This window comes from Oryzias melastigma, linkage group LG3 (assembly GCF_002922805.2).
Source record: "Oryzias melastigma strain HK-1 linkage group LG3, ASM292280v2, whole genome shotgun sequence".
In the NCBI taxonomy this organism is placed as follows: Eukaryota; Metazoa; Chordata; class Actinopteri; order Beloniformes; family Adrianichthyidae; genus Oryzias; species Oryzias melastigma.
In genome coordinates, this window is record NC_050514.1 from 32275673 (window position 1) to 32299718 (window position 24046).

At 37.1% G+C, this 24046-nt stretch overlaps 1 protein-coding gene across 1 annotated transcript in view; it reads right to left on the bottom strand.

Moving 5' to 3' along the window:
• Positions 1-4560: 4560 nt before the first annotated feature.
• The window catches only part of LOC112160296 (adhesion G-protein coupled receptor G5), a gene marked incomplete in the record, with an annotated part of 202014 nt that continues 182528 nt past the window's right edge, over positions 4561-24046 (bottom strand). Inside the window, 4 exon segments of the mRNA XM_036211372.1 lie at positions 4561-5001; positions 5504-5660; positions 8104-8233; positions 8904-9003. Coding sequence (XP_036067265.1) covers positions 4892-5001; positions 5504-5660; positions 8104-8233; positions 8904-9003 — 497 coding nt within the window.

Below are 24046 nucleotides of genomic sequence, written 5' to 3' on the forward strand. Positions count from 1 at the left end.
GATTTTTACAATATAGGAAATTCCATCCCTAACAGATGTAACCATGACAGCTGTTCAGAAATAATTTAGTGCTAAATATGTGCAAAGTAAGACAGAGTATTTGGGGCCATTTCACAACCACAAAATGTTTAATTATTACTCCTTGAAAGTCATAAAGTTACAAGAATAAAAGTTGTAACTGTTAAACTATGAGAATAAAGTTGGATATTTATGCCTTTAAAAGTCGTGGATAGACAATTTATAATTTTACAAGATTTAAAGTCATAAATGTATTACTGTCAAAGTTGTAAATATACGTCTTTAAAACGTGAATTTATAAGAAAAATATCAGACATTTACGAGAAAAGCTATGTAAATTTACTAGGTTTAAAGTTGTAGATTTACGACTTTAAGTCTCATAATTTTCCTTTTTTTGTGTTGGCCCTAATACTCTGTCACAGAAAAGAGCACAAACACTAGAGATAAAAAATGTTGCCAAAAAATAAAAATAAATAATGTTCTTCGGTGATGGATCTCAGATCCATGACTGAAGAACATAAAAGTCCACTAGAGGGAGTAACTGATCCAAAATATCCAGGGTGTTTGTGGTTCTTGGGTTCTCATTTGGTGAAGTTGAGAGAAAATGAAGCAGAGAAAGATGAAAAAACCTGCAGGAGACCAAAGACAAAGTTTAAGAACTCGTACTGGAGACAAGCATGGTGTCATTAATGAACAATGCAACAGTTTGAAGCACTGCAGGACCAACAGTTGCTTTACAGATGTATGATTTGTGGAAATTAAATGTTTGAACACAAATGGACAGAAACAAAGATTGTTTTTTCTACTTTAAATGTTGTATTTGGTTAGGATTTTTAGCACTTTAAATAATTGCCTGTTGTATTCCACCAGCAAAGTTTGACTTTTGAGTCTGAGAAAATCCTATTAGCTCTACACGAGTTTCATTTAACCTTCTAAGACCTGCTGTCCACATGACATCACATTTTGGGTTATATTACCACATTAATTCTGCTTAACTGTTGTGTGACAAAGGCATACTTGATTCTGATTGGCTGCTGGTGGGGGATTAAAATGTGATAATCTAAAGTGATAATACACACCTAAAAAAAAGTTTCCATCCTGTTTTTTGTCAATTCAACCATCCAGGAGGAATTCCTATGTAGCACTTGAAAGCTAGTGCTGGGCGGATCGCTCCAATGTATCGATAGTGTCAATCTCAAGATTGATACCGACCTGAAGGTATCGATATTTCCACTCTTGTTTGAAACTTTTCTGTATCTGCTAAACAGACCGAGCTGAGTCACGGCCTCAACGCTCTCTCCAGTTCTGAGATTTCAGAAGCAGCAGAGAAGAAGCCTGTATGCAGCATGTTCACTCTATTGAAATACTTTTGACAAGTTACTTTTCACCTGTTTTTATTGTTGTATTCAAAGGCCAAGAAGTTACAAATTATTTATATTTCTACTATTTTTGTCTGTTTTATCGCTAAACATGTTAGTTCTGTATCATAGTTACTTATTTCTTTTGGTTTGTTGAATGTTTTGCATCAATGGAAGCGTTTGTGACTCGTAATTCAAAATAAAAGTCAATACTGGAAATGCGTTTTCATTTTCAAAATGTACCTGCTTTACTCGTCTCTAAAATATAATGAAAAGCAATTCTCCGAACGGCCCTTTCCATTTCTTGTTCCACACTGCTCATTCTGTGGCATAATTAAAATGATAAAGAAAATGGCATTTGATATTTCATTTTCAAAAAGTTCCAAAATTAAATTAGAAATGTCAAATTTGAAAATTAAAATGGATTAACAGAAATGGTTTTTCATTTTCAAAATGTACCTGCATTTCTTGTCTCTTAAATAAAATGAAAAAGCAATTCTCTGAACAGCTTTTCCATTTTCTTCTTCAGCACTGCTCATTCTGTGACAAAATTAAAGTGGCAAACCAATGAAGATTGCTTTTTCGTTTTCACATGCCGCCCCGCAAAAAGTGTCTCTTAAATCAGTTTGATGTAGAAGTTCTGCGCAGTTACATTGTGAAAATGATATTTCTTTATCAAAGTTTAGCGCAAATGTGTGATGGAAACACAGCTATTAACTTGTATTGAATGTAAAGGCGAAGATTAAAAATGAAATTCTGAGCATAGCATAACTGTTTTACTTTGTACAAACATCTCACCAGTCAGAAAAGTAAAAGTAACAATAGTTCACATCCATCTTCACATCCATGGGTAAGCAATGGTGCAACCTTTGTGCGTAAAAAGAGGAACATTTTTGATAGTAATTTAAAAAAGTAAATGCTAAACTGAACCCCAATACCATTTATTGCACAGAGTTGTTCCATCTTAAGTTTAAATAGATGATTTAAATATTGTTTTAAATATCAGGTGACCTAGTTTCAGTTTAGAACATTATAGACGGACAAAAATTACATGGTAGTCTGTTGCTCCATACACCCATCTAATCAAACACACATTAAAGTAGAACAAATATTAATATATATATATATATATATATATATATATATATATATATATATATATATATATATATATAGCTGGGGCTTGCAGAGATAAAGATGCTGCAGTTCGCTTTAGGAGTGACCAGGATGGGGTCAGGATAGCCGTGCGACCACAGCAACGAGAGTGAATGCTGTGAAGTATAAACCAGCCCTTAGGGGGGTGGTGATTCCATTACTGGTGGCAGTGAAGGGATGCTTACAGACAGATCGACTCAGAAACCTGTCGTTAAGTTCCAAGGCTTCCTCTTCTGACAGTTTTTACACTCATGTCCAGTAAAGTTAAATCTAAATGAGGCTTGCTAAGACCAAATCCAAAACTAGGTTCATTAAGGGGCGCGTCCAGCAGAGATCGGGATCAGGAAGATTTAAACGACAGGCAGGAGAACTTCAAAGAAATAAAAACGTTTTGACATAAAACCAGTAGTGGGCAGAGCAATAAAAAGACAAGTGAATTGGAGTTAGGTAATTGCTGATAATTACATAGGAGACACTTGGAGGCGCATAATCTTGATAACCGATAAAAATAAAAGCCTGGTCCCAATTTCCTCTCCATTTACTATTTAGTGCACTATTTTGGAAATTCACCATTTTGTTGGGGTGTCAAAATCTACACTTCTAAAACTCCAAATTTCCCAGAAGTCTCTGCAAAAAACAAGTGTGCATCAATGCTTACTAAATTGGCAAATAAAGACCACAATGCAATGCGTTTCAATGATTTGTCATTTGGAAGAACACCTTGGATTAATAAATAGTCTTAATAAAATGTTTATATTCTTAAGGTTTGAATATACTTCCAAAAATATTTATTAAATCCTGTGCAAAGCAATCACATGCAAAAAAGTCTAACATTTTGAATTGCATTGTAGGCTACCCGCATGAAAGATTTCTAGAGGATTCCCATTTCAGTCAAAATGTAATCTAAATGAATTTAAAAAATAAATCATTTTCCTGTTTTGCCCAAACAATCAAAAATAATAGTATATTTTGTGGGGATGTATTGATGTATTAATTTGACATTTTTTTCTTTTAACTATGATATTTATCATTTACTTGTGAGCATTTTTGTAGCATAACTTACAGCTTTTTTGTTGATTTTCAATAACATAAGGAATTCCATCTCTAAAGGCTGATTTCCTCTGGTCTGTTTGTGCACTTCAGATGCATTGACTCGAAAAATTGAACTTTTATTCATCAATGTTTACAACCACACATCAGTCAAATCTCATTCATCCATTCATCTTCTTGTCCGCTTTGTCTCTTTCGGAGTCGCAGGGGTGCCGGAGCCTAACCCGGCTACTGATCAGCGAAGGCGGGGTTCACCCTGGACAGGTTGCCAGTTTCTCGCAGGGAATTAATCACATTCACACCTAGAGGCAATTTAGAGTTACCAATTAACCTATGAAGCATGTTTTTTTTTTTTTTTTGGATGGTGGGAGGAAGCCTAGGACCCCTGTGAAAACCCACACGTGCACGGGGAGAACATGCAAATTCTACACAGAAAGGTCCCAGGTGGTGTTTTTTTTTTTTTTTTTTTAGATTCCCCAGCCGGTATTTGAACCGGGGCCTTCTTGCTGTGAGGCAAGAGCGCTAACCGCTGCTCCACCGTGCAGCAGTCACATCTGCGTTCCACTTACCGTACAAAGGAGTTCCATTTCCAGTCCGTTTCATGGTAAAACCCCAGAGATCCAGAAAGAGGCCTAGCTTTCAAAATAAAACTTTAGGAGATTTTATTTTTATATTTAACATGATGTGTTCACACGATAACGCACGTTAAGAACACAAATATTACCTGCATCAAATTTGCCATGGACGACAACAGTTTAAATTTGGTAGTGCAAAAACATAACACCATTAATGACACATATAATGCATTTTAGAAAGACTGTGAAGAAGGAGAGGGCATGGGGCGAAAAGAGCGGGACAAACTACTCCAGACCATCAGAGAGGGAGGAGGGATGGACTGGAGACGCAACAAAGTTAATTTAAACTGATGATTGTAAGATAGACTCAGCACGCAACACGACAGAGATGCGCCGCAGACGAATCAGTGCAAATCCAGGGTAACAGATGGATTATTTATTTTTTTTTATTGATTTTGACCTTTATTTCACCCAGAGGTCCCAGTGAGATCAGATCTCTTTTCAAAGGAGACACAGGCTGAAAAGCGTTGTCACAACAAAAATATGTAGATGAAACGATACAATTAAAAGGAACAATATAACATTAATAAAAACTCTAAATCATGAGTTATACAGTCAGGTCAAAAGTGACATGTGCATATTTCAAATTCAAGGGGTTAATTCACAGACAGCAAATTGCTATTAATGCCAGGAATGCCATGGAACACAAGTCCATGACTTAGAAACACAGGTCCATTAGGGGTTTTGGTGGTTGGACTTTTTGGTGCTGGGTCTCTCACTTGATGAAGTTTGGATGCCTTCAGTTTTTCTTAGAGAGATAACAAAGTAGAGAAAGATGAAAAATCCTGCAAGGGGCAAAAGAGAAATAAAGTTTAAAAACTCGTAAAGAAGACAAGAAGGATGTCATGTATCTTCATGTAAGGCAATCCAAGACCAACATTTGCTTTACAGTTGTATGATTTGTGGAAGTGTTCTGATTCGAAAACATTTGGGAAGAAACAGAAATTGTTTTTTGCCCTTATTGTGGGACCCATCTTTACATGTTGTATTTGGTTAATATTTTTAGCACTTTAAAACATTTACTGTTGTATTCCACCTGCAAAGTTTGACTTTTGGGTCTGAGAAAATCATATTATCTCTACATGAGTTTTATTTAACCTCATAAGACCTGGTAATCAAAGTTCAAATCAAATTTGTTCAGGTCTTATCAGGCTAAAGGATTGTTTAATACCTAATGAATGGTAGAAATAGAAAAACTGTTGAATTTGTAAGAAAAAAAGACATAACCTAATGTTCACTAACATTAAAAAAAATTTCAGTATCTAAAAAACCTCAAATGCTCCACACCTTGTAGTGAATTCACAACGCAGAAGAGGTAGAGGCCAGGAGTGGTCAGTTGGCCAAACGAGAAGAAGATGAGTCCCCAGGTGATTCCCAGCAGAGTGATGAGGACCAGCACGGTGCACATGTTCTGCTTGAGTCCTCTCCAGTCCTTCTGCTTGAACTGATCAGCCGAATATAATCAAAACACAAACAAAGCATTTTTTGTAATATAATACTAATACCTAGAACGATCACAGCAAAGAAACTTATAAATGTACTCTTAAAAGGGCTTCTCGTGTGAATATATATACATATATATAAAACATCCCCACACAACTGATCAACACTGAAGACTCTCATCACAAATTGACTGCGGACCATATAAGGGCAGTTCTGAAACACCTGAGCAACTTTTCAAAGCAGAAGAACAGAAAAAGTCAAGTCAGACCAAGACCCAGGTATGCACCAAGACCTGAACCTCTGCAAAGACCTGGAGCCAGACAAGGCCATAGTTACTGACCATGTTGGTTTATGAAATGGCCATGAGGGAAGAGCACAAACCCTAAACTTAGCAGGTTCAAGGTTTTACAGTAATCAGCATCATTCATACAGATATTCAACATGAAAATGACTGATGAGATACAATTTCTATTCTTCTCTGGGGGAATAATTCTTTTTCCAGTTCTGGGTCATGACCAGATACATTTCCGCTCTCATTGTCTTCAAGCGACTTTAATCTTAAACTATTTGTGAGTTCCTGCAAAAAAAGTACCAATTCTGCATTATGGAGAGCTGGCCACGGTCCCCCCAAAAAACAAGACATTTCTGAAGTTGCCAATATTAAAAAAGCAAAGCTAACTCTGGTGATGGAACTCGAAGCTAAGCTAGCTCCTCTGATGGAACCCGTGGAAGGGATCTAGCGGGACAGAGCGTGAAATGACCAGCAAGATAAATTTGCTCGACCTCCTGGAGAGAAGAATGGACAACATGGAACAATAAGTTAGAATGAATAATGTCATTATGACTGGATTACAACTGAAACAGTGATCTAGGCCTGCCCCAGGTGAGGTATCACAGACCCTAATGACAGTCCATGGATGGTCAAGTTGGATCATTTCTCACATCTACAGGGATTTCCATGGATCTAAATCCCATCAAGATCTGTCACCCACTTTCCAGGACAAAGGAGACAGATAGACGAGCGATTCTTATCAGGTTTGTGAATCAAAAGCAGAAGATAGTTTTGATGAAGCAAAGAAAAATCTGAAAGGATCAGCTGTTTATTTGAATGACCATCTAACAAAAAGAAATGCTGAACTGGCAAAACAGGCAAGACTGCTGAGGAGACACAAGGAGAATCAAAACACCCGGGTGTTGAACTCCAGGATCATGAACGACTTTGAGAAGTACAGTACTTGTTCATGGACATCTGAGCAATTAAATGAAGCAAAATAAGAGTCAAATTTGATTTCAAGAAAATCATGGCACCTGGGATCTAGTGCTAGCTCTAAAAGTCAACTGTGACCCTGATTTCAAGCAGAGTTCTGACTTGCAGATAACTCACTGCAATTTCAGTTGAAGGACAATGGACCTGACAAAGAAAATCCGCAACAAGGAGAACTTTATAAACTCGGTTCAAACCAGATGTTAGTCAAGCAGCGGAAGAAGGAAAATTTACCTTGGACAAAGTCTCTAATCATATCACTTCACTTGGATTTATAAAATGTGATTAATATTGATGACATTTCCGATGGAAATAATCTGCACATGCTTTTGATGCTTGATTTTATATTAATGACTCGCTTAACGAAAATTAAACAGGATATATTTTCTTGATAATTGATATTTGATTTCTTTAAATTTTGATAATTGATCTGCATATGCTATGATAACATCTGAAATAGTGTTATAGCCATGTGATTTATTGTTATTAAGGATTCTCATTGACCTGAATCTATGTTGGTATGGTATAAATAACTGATTATAAGTTATAAACCCCATAATGATAACTCAGGAAAAGAAAACAGTAAAGTAGAGCCAGGATGGGATTATATAAATTTGCTCACTCACACTCCCTCTAAAAAGCAGTCTATATTTTAATGCCTAGTTATCATATAGATGTCGATGTGTCCCACATGAAGATACTTCAGATTTCATTTAAAATTCAACCCCTTGAACTTGTGACTCCAAGTTTGAAACTTATCAGTGATTTTTTAAAAAAAAAATCTTATTTTTTTAGTTCCAGGGCATCATTGTCCCATCTAAAAATAGAAGTTCTTGTAAAGCTTTGGTCTTGGGATGCAGAAAAATTACCTGGCTAGTTTTACATCACTGAAAGCAATTTAAATTGGTTTAATTTGTGACAACAAAATATTAATAGTTTTTAGACTTCATACTTGAATTAGATTTTTCAGACTTGAAGTGACTTTAATACTAAGACTTTGGACTTAGAATAAGGAACTTGTGAGCATCTCTGTGACATCTGGACTGATATAATCAAATAAAAATGACTTTTATATGAAAAGGGAGATGTAAAGAACACAAAGGAATAACGTTAACATCATACAATAAGCTAATTGACTAAAATTTATTAAGAAAAAAAATCTGCCATATGTTACACTTACCTGTTTCTGACAGCAGTTTGGCATTATCTGTCTGACTGTTACCAAAAACATAGCCATGACAAAGAGGAACATCAGAGCAAACACTCCCACTGTGGTCACCCCTTTTACTTCCTCATCGGTTATGTAGCATCTACAAAAAAAGAAGCACAGAAAAACCATTATAACATCATTAATGACAATAAATTAAGTTATTTAATTGCTTTTAACCTGGAAAACTTGGGGCTTAAAGTCCATATATACAGTTTTTGGATGGCAACTGTTTTAACATTCAATCGTATTAGCAAATAATAATAATAATAACAAAGATTCTCATTAGTTGTCCTATTGTCACACACACAGGTGTCTGAAATGTTTTCTTTGCATTTGACCCATCCCCTGGGGGAGAAGGATCTGCAGTCACAGCACTGTTCAGGAACTAATTAGTGGTCAAAAAACCCATTATTGCTGAGTGTTAATCATGGATCCATTGGGTTCCATTTTTAGTGGGGTATGAATTACCCTTGGATTTCAAGTCTCAGGGCGGACAATCTACTACTAGTCCACTGAGATGACTTAAAATAAGATGTCATGAACTTTCATGTCAAACATGACTAAAGAAGTAGGTGAAAAACCAACTCAAAAACTTGGTTTACATGCAAACTTTTCAAGATTTTACCAATAAAAACAAGTAACTTTGAACTTCTACTTCTCAGTGAAGCTTTCATCTCGATTTCTAACCAATTCCACTAAAATAATAAAATGATTACACAACACAACCTCTCTTTACTATAAACTGAATTTTCTTCTTAAGTTTTTCTTACATTGCAGTACTACTGGAGTTTGAAGAATCCATAAACGTATATCTGCCATAAAAGTCTTTGTTGATTGACAACAAAACCGACACGATGACTGCTGGAACACCTGAAACACAAAAACCAAACAAAGAACTTCAAGTGAAATGTATACCGCCAGATGTGTCCCCTTTGACAACACTCACCCCATCCCACCACGCTGATTTTCAACATGTATCTATTGATGTGGATGTTGAAGACTTTGATGAGGAGAAGGTAGAGGTGGAACCCCTCCAAGCCCATCCAGCAGAAAGTGGCCAACAGAGAGTAGTGGATAGCGAGAGCCACGTAACAACAAAGGCCTGGAGAGGAGGATTCTGCAGCCATCTCAGTGGTGAGGAAATGGAGGTTGAGGAGGATCAGGGCGATCACCAGACTGATGTGGATCCTTTTAGAATCATCGGCTTTAATTTTGCTATTGGACAGAGAAGATGTGATCCAAGGTGAACGACAGTTATTAAATGCAATATCTCAAACAAAGTTCACACAATGCCAAGACAGAAAAGAGTTCAGTACCTGCTTGTGAAGAAGACGAAAACTGTGACCACAAGAAAAAACAGAGAAATACTGCAGCCAATCTCAGAGATGTATGACAATATCCGCTGGTCAGTGGAGGACAGAGAAGAGGATACCTGCAGGGAAAGTACATTTGAATTTTTTTTCCAATTAAAGGGCATCAGAGATACAAATTTAACCAGATTAGCCATTAAGTCAGACCCCAACCAAGAAGATGTCAGAATATCCTGTGGTTTTGCAATGTGACATTAAACAGGTGATTAGTCATTTCTCAGGCTTCTTACAACCTGGATTTCTAAGTGTACTGCCATCTTCCTGGAGGACCGAGTCTTATATGTTCCTATATATCTTCATATCTTATGAGTCTGATTTCTTTAAAAACTTGGACAAATTCAAACAGCTTTGCCTTCTTTTTAGACGTTTGCTTGTGCTGCTTTAGGTTTTATACATTGACGGTAATCCATTTTATTTATTGTGTGAATGCTTTGATGCATTCGCACAATGATGATTATTCTGCTCCTTTCGTACGTTTTTCGGCACAAAAAAAGCTCAATCACGCTTTCAGCGATTTCAGCAATCTTGGTATTAGTACATTCAGCTCATTCAGGTCACTACTGCTTGTACTTTTGGTATTCATTAACTTCATAGTTTTGGAAATATTGAGCAATAATACCCATACGAAATGAATATGAAACTTCCACATACTTTCAGCTAGAGAGAGACCATTCAAACATTAAAATTTTCAGCAGAGTAAGCAATTAGCATTGTATTTAGCTTTTTGGAAAAAAAATAACTTGGGATTTTTATGAAAATAATGTTTTAGTTATATGCAAATTTTAGCATATTTTAAAATTTTCAGTGTAACTTAATGGGCGGAAAGTTCTGGATCTGGAGTGAATTATGTCACTACTGGCTTTTTAGAGCTGTTTTAGAGTTTAGCTAATATTTTAGAATCAAATCTTTTGGCAAAACTTGCATGCATTTGGGATTTTTTTTTTTGTTGCAATTTTTCCTACATTTTTTAAACCTTTAGGGAAACTGTAGCAGTCCTAAGGCGCATTCACACCAAACGCAATTCACGCATCAAAAATCCGCCAGCTCCAATATAATCAATGGTCCAGACGCGCTCTGAGGCAAAATGAAGCCCCGCGGCGTGATGTGAGCGACCAGCATGGCACAAAGGTCTGTCAGCAACTCGAATTAAGTGGCTAGGCGCAAATCGGGCGGCACGGCCAAAATGTAAATACCTGAAGTTTGATTGGTCGCTGCGTATCATCTGGAAAAATACCAATCCAATACCAGCGTTTTTGTCCTGTAGCAGTGCAGCGGTTCTCTGGTTGCAGCCAGACAGCCTCCCGGACCAGTGGGGCCTGGCTGCTCCACAAGCTGGGAGAGATAGAGCCACTGTGGGGAGCGCGAACCACAGAGCTGGGAGCGGGGATCCCGGAGCGCTGGAAGGGAACCGGGGTCCGCAGACCGCGAAGCAAGGAGCGCGGGGTGGGAACTGGGGAGCGCAGACCGCGAAGCAAGGAGCGCGGGGTGGGAACCGGGGAGCGCAGGGTGGGGAGCAAAGTGCCAAAACTGGAACCGACTAGGAACCGAAACCAAAGAACCGCTATGGCACCGGATCCGCATAAAACGCAATCAGTGTCCAACCCTACAGATCAGTGGCTTTTGCTCCTGCGGCGGAATTCAGTCGCTCCATATGTCCGCAGACAAAGAGAGATGCTGCAGGGGTTTTCAGTTCAGGTTTCATCAAGACATTAAAAAAAAAGGAAAAAGGTCTCCTAATTTTAATAAGAAACAGAGAACCTTCAAGCTGAACCACAGAGACACAAACATTGTAGAAGTGGCTGTCATACAGACACAGCCCCCTCTGATGTAAAAATCTTAATAATATTGCCAAATAAAATATGATTTATATTATATATTATTGTATATTATAGTAATAATATAATGTAATAATATTCATAACCCAAACATGAAGAAATGATAAATAAACCTGATTTCTCTACATAATGTGTTTTCCATACATTCTAAGTGAAATATCTACAGACAGAGCTGGTAGCTCCTCCCACATGTGGCCGCAGCCTCAGGAACACATTATATGACAAGTGGTGAGCAGAGAATTCACCGCGCGGTGAAAGAAAAGATAATGAAAAGATAAGAAAATGTTTTAGCAAATTTAGCATTTTTAGCAATGTGGGCAGATTGAACAAAAAGGCCCTGTATATGTGCGAGAAGTAAGCACATACGTTTTTTTTAAAAAGAAATAGAATCTCTAAAATTAGAACAGCAGCTCTGTCTTAATGTACAAAAGTGCTTTAAGGTAGCTTCACGCTGTCCCACAGTGATTTTTCTGAACAGCTCTAGCATAATCATCCCTTTTTGTGACAAAAATAATTTTTAAAATTTCATTATTTTTTTAGTTTAGCATTTTTTTTTCTAATAAATGACATCAATTATACAAGTAACATTTTTATTTACCTCATCATTTTTTTCTCTATGTGAATGCATTTAACGAATCCAGTCTTACCATGAGAATTCCAAAGTACGTAAGATGATCACAAGAGCAGATCACCTGATCCTGACCGTACTCCCAATGTGTCAGGCAGCCCTCTGTGCTCAATGCTGATGATGACACATATTTATATAGTAAATACAATTAAAATGCACCAATTATGACACTTTCATATGACGTGAATAGCAGTTTTCATGGATTACTGCTAGTAAATACATAATTTAAGTCACTGACCTTGACTTGTGTTGTTCAGGAACACACATTGAGGTCTTGTGGTTTTCTGTGAGGAAAAGGCACAAAAGGTTACACAGACGTGAGATCATGTACCTATTTATGTATTTTTTTAAGACTATCTTAGTGTGGAAATATCTCAAACTTAATAGTAAAATAAAGTTTTCATTATACAGTTACCTTTTAAACTTAAATTGCTTGAATTTCATCTTATTTTATAAAAGCTCAGTGTCCATTTAGTTATGTTATCACAATTTGTCTTGAAGTTGAGTCATAGCAACTGGATTTAACGATCTTCCTTCTTTAAATGTTTTGCTGCTCATCCAAATTACTTCATGCTACATGAATGCCCAGCAAACAAATTTGTTCCCCCGCCTGGATTTGGGACCCATTTCTGTAATCTGCTCTTCTAATTTTTTTTAACAATATTTGAATAGTCATTGACCTAAATCGGTTTCATCAAACTTTCTTCTGGCAGCATTTCCTGTTATTGAAGTCCTGAAGATTAAGATAAATTAATTAAGAAGATTCTAACACATACTTACATTCAGCCCTGCTGAAGAACTCATGCTAATGTTGACACGGTTCTTAAGTCCAGTGATGCGTCTGTTTCTCACACTCAGGCCAACAAGTCGGTTTTCATTTAATTCAGGGAAATCCTTCTACAAAGAAAAAAAATATCAAAAAAGTTTAGTTTTTTTAAACACTATTTTACAGCCAAAACACAATTGAAAGTCATCGTTATTATTATTCTGAAACTACAAGAACTTTCATTAAGCTGTTCAGAAACAGTCAGAAACCTGGGCGTTATTTTTGACTATGAACTAACTTTTATCCCTCACATTAAACAACAAGTTAAAACAGGTTATTATCATCTTAGAAACTTGGCTAGAGTCCACCCCATTCTCTCTCTTGCTAATGGAGATGCTTATGCATGCTTTTATTATGAGTAGAATTGATTATTGTAACGCCCTGCTTGCTGGTCTTCCAAAAACGAAAATTAGGAACCTTCAGCTTCTCCAGAATTCAGCTGCAAGAGTTCTCACAAAGACCAGGCGACGGGCTCATATCACTCCAATTTTAAAATCCCTGCATTGGCTCCCCATAAGCTTCAGGATTGATTTTAAGATCCTTTTAATGGCTTTTAAATGTCTTAACGGCCAAGCGCCTTCTTATCTGTCAAATCTTTTAGTCGAATATGAACCCTCGCGGACTCTAAGATCTTCTGGCACTAGTCTTTTAGTAATTCCAACTGTTAAAACAAAAACATATGGAGAGGCATCTTTTCAGTATTATGGCCCCAGTTTGTGGAACGGTCTGCCAGAGGACCTGAGAGCCGCAGAGAACATAGATGCTTTTAAGAAGCTTTAATGGCTTGGGGTTGCGGGTTTGGGGGAAATGGACCCTGTTTTATTTTTTACTTTTATGCTTGCTTTTATATTATCTATTTATTGTTTCTTTTGTTTTAGTGTAAAGCACTTTGTGTTATTTTTATATGAAAAGTGCTATATAAATAAAGTTTGATTAATTGATTATATGAATACCACAATTTCACCAATTTCTCTGTTAATATAAATATCTGAAATTGCCTTTGCTTTACCTAGATGGTATGAAATCACTACTGTCTGAATATATTGTGGTGATAGACATTAAGTTAACCCATATTTGTGCTTCTTTTTTGTCATTATGGTTCCATTATTTTTGACAGCTCCATCTGTAAGTATTCTTATTTATAGTCAGTTGTTCTTTATTATGTCTATGAAAGATGTGTGGGTAGAGTGTGAATCATCAAATAATAAATAAACGTGTATATATATATATATATATATATATATATATATATATATATATATATATATATATATATATATATATATTGTAACCACAAGGGGGCCCAAGCCAGGGTCTCATTGTGCCGGTCCCAAGCCCGGATAAATACAGAGGGTTGTGTCAGGAAGGGCATCCGACGTAAAATCTTGCCAAATCAAATATGCGAATCAGACCTACGAAATCTATACCGAATCGGTCGAGGCCCGGGTTAACAACGACCCCCATCGGTGCTGTTCACCGACAGGGTGCCGGTGGAAATTGGACTACTGTTGGTGGAAGAAGGAGAGGAGGAAGGCGGGTTCGTAGGGAGAGAGAGAAGAGGAAAGTCACTAGTGTTAGTCTGAAGATAGAAATGGAGGGTGTCATGTTCAATGTTGTCAGTGGGTATGCCCCACAGGTAGGATGTGAGCTGGAAGAGAAGGACACTGGTTGGATCTTGATGAAGTGATGATGAGCATCCCTGGAAATGAGAGAGTTGTCATTGGTGCAGATTTCAATGGTCATGTTGTTGACAGGTGTCAGTGGTGTAATGGAAAGATGGAAAGAATACTTTGAAGAGTTGATGAATGAAGAGAATGAGAGAGAACAAAGAGTAGAAGAGGTGACGGTTGTGGAGCAGGAAGTAAGAAAGATTAGTAAAGGTGAAGTGAGAGGGGCTTTGAAGAGGATGAAGAGTGGAAAGGCTCTTGGTCCTGATGATATACCTGTGGAGGTATGGAAGTGTCTAGGAGAGATGGCAGTGGAGTTTTTGACCGGGTTGTTCAACAGGATCTTAGGTGGTGAGAAGATGCCTGAGGAATGGAGGAGAAGTGTGATGGTGCCCATTTTTAAGAATAAGGGAGATGTGCAGAGTTGTGGTAACTACAGAGGAATAAAGCTGATGAGCCATACAATGAAGGTGTGGGAAAGAGTAGTGGAAGCCAGACTAAGAGCAGAAGTGAACATTTGTGAGCAGCAGTATGGTTTCATGCCAAGAAAGAGCACTACAGATGCAACATTTGCTTTGAGGATGTTGATAGAGAAGTACAGAGAAGGTCAGAGAGAGCTCCACTGTGTCTTTGTAGATCTGGAGAAAGCTTATGACAGAGTGCCCAGAGAGGAACTATGGTATTGTATGAGGAAGTCTGGAGTGACAGAGAAGTATGTCCGAGCAGTGCAGGACATGTATGAGGGCTGTAAGACAGTGGTGAGGTGTGCTGTAGGGGTGACAGAGGAGTTCAAGGTGGAGGTGGGATTACATCAGGGATCAGCTCTGAGCCCCTTCCTGTTTGCAATGGTGATGGACAGACTGACGGATGAGGTTAGACAGGAATCACCATGGACTATGATGTTTGCAGATGATATTGTGATTTGTAGTGAGAGCAGGGAACAGGTGGAGGTGGAGTTAGAGAGGTGGAGGTTTGCCCTGGAAAGGAGAGGAATGAAGGTTAGCCGCAGTAAGACAGAGTACATGTGTGTGAATGAGAGGAACCAGAGTGGAAGAGTGAGGTTACAGGGAGAAGAGATAAAGAAGGGGGAGGAGTTTAAGTATTTAGGGTCAACAGTACAGAGTAATGGAGAGTGTGGAAAAGAAGTGAAGAGGAGAGTGCAAGCAGGTTGGAATGGGTGGAGAAAAGTGTCAGGTGTGATGTGTGACAGAAGAGTTTCAGCACAAATGAAAGGAAAGGTGTACAAGACTGTGGTGAGACCAGCCATGTTGTTTGGACTAGAAACAGTGGGACTGAAGAAAAGACAGGAAGCAGAGCTGGAGGTAGCAGAGATGAAGATGCTGAGGTTCTCTTTGGGAGTGACCAGGATGGATAGGATCAGGAATGAATACATCAGAGGGACAGCACATGTTAGAGGTTTTGGAGATAAAGTCAGAGAGGCCAGACTGAGATGGTTTGGACATGTTCAGAGGAGAGACAGTGAATATATTGGTAGAAGGATGCTGAGTCTAGAGCTGCAGGAAAGAGGTCTAGAGGAAGACCAAAGAGGAGGTTTATGGATGCAGTGAATGAAGACATGAAGGTGGCTGGTGTTAGAGTGGAGGATGCTGAAGACAGGCTTAGATGGAGGAAACTGATTCGCTGTGGCGACCCCTGAAGGGAAAAGCCCAAAGGAAAAGAAGAAGATATATATATATATATTCTAATCAATGGATTTAGTTTTTCTGTAATGAGTTTAAAAACTATGTGTGATTTTTTTGTCTTGTATTACACACAGCCTGTGTTGGAAATAAACCAGATTAACCAAACAATCAACCCTAAAATAAAGTATATTATTAACTAAAAAAAAATCAGTGAAAGCCTTTTATTAGCACAAAAAATAAATAAGAAAGAGGATTTTTCTGGCTGCTGCTCAAATTTAACGTCTCTCCAATTGTGTGATGAAAATGATGTGCCTGATTGTCATTAATGTTTACATAATGATTTTATCGTCTATGATCAAGTTATCATTTTACAACCATGCAAAACGAAAAGCAGGATGTGTCTATGTTTTATGTAAATACTCTGCATGCCATCCACATCCTACTGATGTCCAGACACGAAAGCAAAGGTGCAGGGTGACATAATAATTGGTAACTGTTTTTGCCCGCCGCCCTTGAAAGAAAAAAAAAAAACAGCTGATAACTTAAAGAAGAATTGATTCATGTAATAGAAGTATTCCAAATATATACAGTATATATATATTTTATGTACTTCTTTGTGAGTAGTATGTGAGTACTGCTGGTCTAAAACATGTCATTTCTGACCCAATCAGACAGTTTGAGAACGATGAATACAATCATGTCTTCCGTCTTGCTAATATTCAGCTCTCCCGGCAGTTCAACAATTACTGTAGGTTTGAAGACAGGTTCATCTGGACCTGCCTGTGGGAGAAAAAAACACATAAAATGAACACAAATGATCACATCTGGAGATGATAAATTCACATATTGGATGTAAATGCATGCGCTAAAGATACTGGATTATGATATTCTTAAATAGTCAGGTTTCTTGAAAGTTCTTTTTACTGAGGCATGTTGTAGCTTTCTCTTTTTTCAGATGGGCTTTCTCATATAGTTTGCATTATTAACTTACAACGACTCAAATTTATAAGATAAACTGTATCACAAGTACTGCAGCAAGTAAGGGAGAAGTACATAGCTGGAAAACTTGCTTGGTGGTAGATCTCATTGACCATGACTGAGCAGTCCTGAAGTTCAGAAACCCGATAACCCCTGAATGCAGCCTTTGGTCAGTCAAACATCATTTTACCTGAGTCTCATTGGCATAAAACACTCCCCCATTGAAGATACCACTGGACTTGTACAACATGGCAACATAGTCCTTGCCAGAAAATGTTGTAGTTTTGTTCACTCTTGTGCTCTCCAAAAGTTTCTCTATGTTCTTTGTGACTCTAAATGAAATACAGAACAGAAGATTGTAAGAAGATTTATTTTGTGGCACTTTTTTTCCTAATGACAAATAAAATCTTACTTGTAAATGTCATTCCTGCCTGAATTACTTATTTCACTGATGAAATTGTTCCCGAAATTGTTCCCACAGCATCCAGGCTGAGAATTATCTGTAAAGGCTACAAACAGAGTTAATGTCAGCTCAGTTAGTTCAAGTTTGAGAAAAAAAAAAAAAAGAGCCATGTCTTGACCACCTGACGACAATACATCATCACTCATGACTGGTTTATTTAAGGGGTGTGCAACCTTCAACACTAATAGTCATCCGCGCTGATTCATTTCTGACTAAAACCTAGTTAAAGCTATAGGTGTGTATTGACAAGAGTGGTGATACGCATCACAATACATGTGTCAGGATACGATACGCATCGCAGTAAATCCCAAGATAGTACCAGAGATAATATTTTACTATTTTTTTAAGATTATGACTTGGAAATTACTATCTAAACAGTAATACATCTTTCCCATAAATACAATTGTAAAGTATATATTATTTAATGATCAGGAAACATGAAGCACTGCAACTGTATCTCATATAGAATACAAGTTATTTTTAACCAAGCAAATTGATGGTGCTATTCTTTGGATAATTTAAGCTATATATATATTTTTCAACAGTCACTGTCAGGGGTGAAAGTAGATTTTTTGTTATGTCCCTCTGTGTATCATACACATTAACGCTCAGGTGACTGAACAAAATAAATGTTCCCAAACGAAACATCAAACACGCCCCATGACATGCGCATCCGCATAGGACTTGTTTATGGACAGCGCAGTCTTGTTCCCAGGTCGTAGCACACAAACGCCTGGTTAAAGATCCCTCCACGTCTGTACAGCCCCACTCGTTCAATTATGAGACACGAAGCAATGAAACCCGCATTTTTATACAGTACCAACGTGGCACAGATATTTGGTTCAGTACTCATCTTTAGTTAAAACTGAATTGTGCACGTCTCATTTCGACATGGAATAACAAGAACTGTGAGGTACATGAGTTCACATCTATCACAAGATGGTTCTCAAGAGATCTTGCTGTTTTGGTGCAGTAGAGACCTGCTCAGAGACACAGTGTGCTGTGCTGCCAACTAGCAGTTCATTTTAAAAATGACTATTTTTTTTTCTTTTTTTTTTTTTTTTCAGAGTGGAGAGGTAAAAGAGCCACAGAAGATTTAAGTTACAGACAACTGGTCTGTTTGAATGTGGTCATCTGGTCTTTTCTCTTCACTCTCAACTTCATGCTTCTCTCCAGTTATCAATACTTTTTAACCCTTTGTAAGCTTTGTCCTCTTCTTATCCAATCATTTCTTTCTTCTACCCATACTCTGCTAGTCCATTACCGATTGTTCTCTTTCATCTCCAGTTTTCTTTCATAATATCCTAGTATAATACATTTCATTCCTTAATCTAATTTCTCACATGGCACTATTACAGAGAACTGAAAACAGAAGCAGCGCAAAGCTCCTGGAAAATTAGATCTCCAAATGCTCATTTTGAAACAGGATTTCCTGAAACAAGATCTAGCTCTAGGAAAATTATTTAGCTTCAATACAATCTAATTTTATTTATATACTGTGCTTTTTTTTCCATTTTTAATTTTAAAATACTTGTGCACTTGACTACTCACCACTCTTTGTTGTTGACTCCTCACTGGTCATTGTGGTTGATTCTGCGGTGCTCTTAGTAGTCAGCTCCATACTGTTCTTTGTACTTGACTCTACATCACTTTTTGTGGTTGACTTTTCACTGATCGATGTTCTTGACTTCACACTGCTTATTGTGGTTGATTCCAAAGCAACATTAGTAGTTGTTCCCTTAGTGCACTGTTCGGATGGAATTCCTTCGCTTTTATTACATGCCTGTTCATTTGCACGTTTAAAGTTCAAGCTGTTGTTATCGTTGCATGCCTCCTCATTGCAATTTCTCCAAAGGATTTTCTTTAAACAAATCAAAGCCAAAAACCCACATAAAATGAAGATTTTCATTTTCGTTCTGTAAAAAATAAGGAAAATAAGTTTAGCACCAAAAGCAACAAATGTTTTAAAAATTACACATTTATGCGTGAGTATAGTACTAACAATTTTTTTTCAGTGCCTTCTTTTAATTATTCAATTATGAAAACTCAAAATTCTGTATCTCAGAATATAAAAATATAACATTTCTTAAAAAAAAAAAAAAAAAAAGACTGTTGAAAACTTTTGACCACATTATCAGCAAATTATCAGAAAACACCAGCAGAAGTTTATGAAGCCTTTAAACCGTCTCTCAGTACAAGTCAGTAAATTTGGAGAAGAGTGGACAAGCAGAGTTTCTTCATTATTTTAAACCTATTATGACATTTCTTAAGTCAATAATAGTTTAGGTTAACATGTCATCTGTTTGTGTCGGGACATGTGTTTTTGAAATCCAGACTGAAGACAACTATTGAGCAAGAAATTCAATAGAGCAACGGTCCCCAATCTTTGTCAGGTCACGGACCGGTTAATCATCAGATGACATATTCAAAGACCTGTCACTGGGCATCCAAATTTTATTTTTTTAGCCTCCAGTTTCTCTAAACAGTTTATTTTTATTCTCTATAAAATATCTGCAGCTGTTTTAAACTTTATTCGAACAATGGATTTCTTGCAGGATACATCAGCCTTCTGCCTCCTCCGACTTTTAAGGTTTGATCGATAAATGCAAAAAAAAAAACAAATCAAAACTGTCACTAAATCTGGGATTTTATAAATATAATAATAAATGTGAATGCACAGTTTGAACTTAACAGATTATCCAACAGATTTTTTTATTTCAGTGGATTGGAATTTTGCAGCTTCAGCAAACAAAATTTTGTTAAGGATTGCTATAACAGTATCAGATAAGAGAAGCAACATTTTGTAATTCAATTTATTCGTTTGTTTGTTTTTTTTAGCAAAATATCATTTGATACAGCCTCAAATGGTCCCTTTAGAATCAGATAACAAATAAAATAGAAAAAAAATGTAGGTCGTTTTTTTCTTTGCTGCCTGGTACGAACTGTCCTACTGACCAGTTCCAGTCCGTGGACCAGGAGTTGGGACCACTGAATTAGAACTTTTTTGGTTGGTGTTCTGTAGTGTTTTATATTCTGAGACATTTAATTTTAGGTTTTCCCCATCTGAAATCCATAATCAGACGCTCAAAGCGCTTACATTGTATATCCATTATTCATTCACACCTCATTCATACTTGGTGATGGTAAGCTACTATTGTAGCCACAGCTGCCCTGGGGCAGGCTGACAGAGGCGTGGCTGCCAGTACGCGCCTACGGCCCCTCTGACCATCACCGGAACATTCATACGCATTCACACACCAGTGGAGCCACACTGGAGGCAAGTAGGGTTAAGTGCCTTGCCCAAGGACACAACGACACTTGACTGGCGGGAGCCGGAATCGAACCGCCTATCCATCGATCATTGGCCGACCCGCTCTACCACCTGAGCCACTGCCGCCCTAATTTGATTTAACTGTACTTGTATCAGTTGTACTATTATTTTAGCATTCTTCAACATCCTGATCTTATGTAGTATTCACATGGAAGACTTAATGTTGGCAGTTTACAAAACTTGCAATTTTTTCAGTTTTACTGTAAACTACCACACTGACTAGTCAGAACCTGACAATACACCTGATGATACAGCATATTTCTACAAAGGGTTTCCTGTTTGATTTTGAGTGGCTGTTGTTGGTCTACTTCTTCCTTAAATGATTTACATCCTTTAATGGTTAATCAATCACTTTATATCGTAATGTTTTGATTACAGCTTGCTAATAAAACATTTTTTCATAATAGTGTAGTGATTAAATTAATATGTAGTACTCCTCTATAAAAAACTTATCAATGTTTTTCTTTGAGAATGTTAACCTCAGGAGAATTCTGCAAAGCATTTTTTTCCTAAATTTTATATATTCTTACTCAAATAAGTGCATAACTTAGTTTTTTCTCTAAATTCACTCACTGTGTACTACGTAGGGTGTTCGCCATTTTGTTGAAGTGTCCAAATGTACAATTCCAAAATCCAAAATCCTGGAAAATTCCCAGAAGTGTCTGCAAAAAGCAAATAAAAAACAGTGTGCATCAATACTCGTTAGATTGACGGATATACACTTGGTGGCCACTTCATAAGGGAAACCTGTCCAACTGGTCATTAATGCAAGTTTCTACTCAGCCAATAACATGATAGTAACTACAAGTTTAAGATGATCTGCTGCAGTTCAAACTGAGCATCAGAACGGGGAAGAAAGATGATTTAAATGACTGAACTTGGCATTGTTGTTGGTGCCAGACGGGTTTGAGAAAGTGCTGATCTGCTGGGATTTTCACCAACAACCATCTCTAGGGTTTACAGAGAAAGGTCCAAGAATCATGGATGTGTAGCCAACAAATCTGCAGGACCTGCGTAATGCCAACATGTTGGGACAAACTCTGAGAAATGTTTCCAGTACCTTGTCGAATCTATGCCTCATTGGATTACGGCAGTTCTGATGTGTGTAAACCACAGTGCATTGAATTTAATGAGTTTTGTTAAAAAAAAAAAAAGTAATCCAAGTTTTTATTTATTTATTTTATTTTATAATCAGAACACTGTGTTTTTATCAATAGCCTTCATAAGATGTTCATATTTTTAGATATGAAGTCACCCTATTTGGCGTGTAAAAAAATAAATAAATAAATAAAAAAAAGCAGTAAGCATGTGCTTAAATTGCATTTTCAATATAAGACACTGAAATATATATAGTCTTTTGATTATTCAAACTGTGATTCTTAAAATGTATTAACAACAAAGTAATAAAAAGTAAACAAGCATCACAACTTTAAATGGGTTAAAGTTACTGTTTAGCTTTAAAGTCAACATTTACCCAATAAAGTTAAAGCAAGTAATTATTTTCAACTGAAGCATACTTAAAAATATGAACTTTATGCCCTTTTAACAAAATTACTCTCATAAATAAACTCTACACAATTCCGACATTTTAATAAATGAAGGCTAATACACACGAGCCTTAAAAGCCTTTTTTCTTTATCTTTGTGGACAAAAGAGAAAAATAAACGTACCTTGCAGGATGCTGACGTCCTTATTGTAAATGAACAGAGCAGAAATGATGTGCCAGCCAAAGTGGAGAAGCTGAACTGAGTTATAGAAGTTTTTCAGCTGAAATACAAGCAACAGACATTCAAATAAAACAAAATAACAAAGACCGAACTGTACTTGCTACATGTTTTTCATAATAAGTTGGCTACATTTTGAAACTTATTTGCAATGCAAAAAAAAAAAAAAAAAAGAAAATGAAACCACAACGTGGCTTTGTTTGAAGTGGCTAAATATTTTAAAGCTTAATCTTTTGTACACAACACTTGTGCAGTTCTAAAGAGCAGAACAGTACTCCAGGATTTAGAGTAAGCTAACTTTTTTTTTTACGTAAATGTTCAATGATTTTATCAATTAAGTATTTTAATCAGCCCCACAAAATTAAAAACAAAGATAAGGGCAGATTGAGTTGTGTGCACTTAAAGGCAAAAAAAAACTTGTATAGACAATCCTTTAAAATATATATAGTCTGTTTTATAATTAAATTACAAATAAATATAAATTATTGCATTTAAATAAAAACAAATATGCACCATGATCAATTAATATCAATGAATACGCTTACCTTTCGCACTCTCCTAATTGTTCTCACCCGTTACAATTTACGTACATTCCCAATCTTCTTTTTAAAATACATTTTCTGACTCTCTTTTTCTTATCTTTAATATTTTAAATAAATATTTATGAATATTTTACTTGTTCTGTCGAATAGCTGAGCAGACCGATAAGAACTGAAGGCCTCTTGCGGTGGGGGTTATTGGTCTTCTGACACAAGGTGTATATTTGTATAAACCCCCTTTGTAATTTTGGTTGAACTCTGTTTATAATGATTATATTTGTATTTTTTTTTTGTTGGAACAGACAAAAAGAAGATAAAGGAAGAAGAGATAAGGATGGGGAATACAAAAGAAAAGTGGGAAGAAGTATATTAAAGAAAGAGGAGGAGAATTAGTTAGTGAGGGAGAGTAATAGTGCAATAATCAACAAAATGCTGGAGGATTATCATCATTACTTTCAGGTGTGAAAGGGGCGGGGCCCATCCACACGCACATTCAAATGTGAGTGTACCTGTTGGCTCCTAAACTCTTCACATGCAGTTATGTTAACACGCAAGCAACAACTACACCCGCACACACACTTATATATTCAAACCAAACATGTAAAGCATTTCTTTTTGCTATGCTTACTATTTGTGCAAAGGTGAGCTGACACCTGTGTTCAGGTGAGTGTCTGTACAGCTGAGAAGGTTGATAGAATGTAAAAGGAGGGAGAGTGCCTGGTCGTATCCACACCAAGACCCCCACCGAACCAGCAGTGTTAGCTAGGGCCCCCTGAAACCCACAGGTTATAGCGGAGGAGATCCGCCTGATGGGCGAACCCGCCAGCCACCCAGACCAGGACCGCCACAGGGGCACCCCCAACGCCAGAGAGCAGGGAGGCACAGGAGCACAGAGAAGGAAAGCTCCAG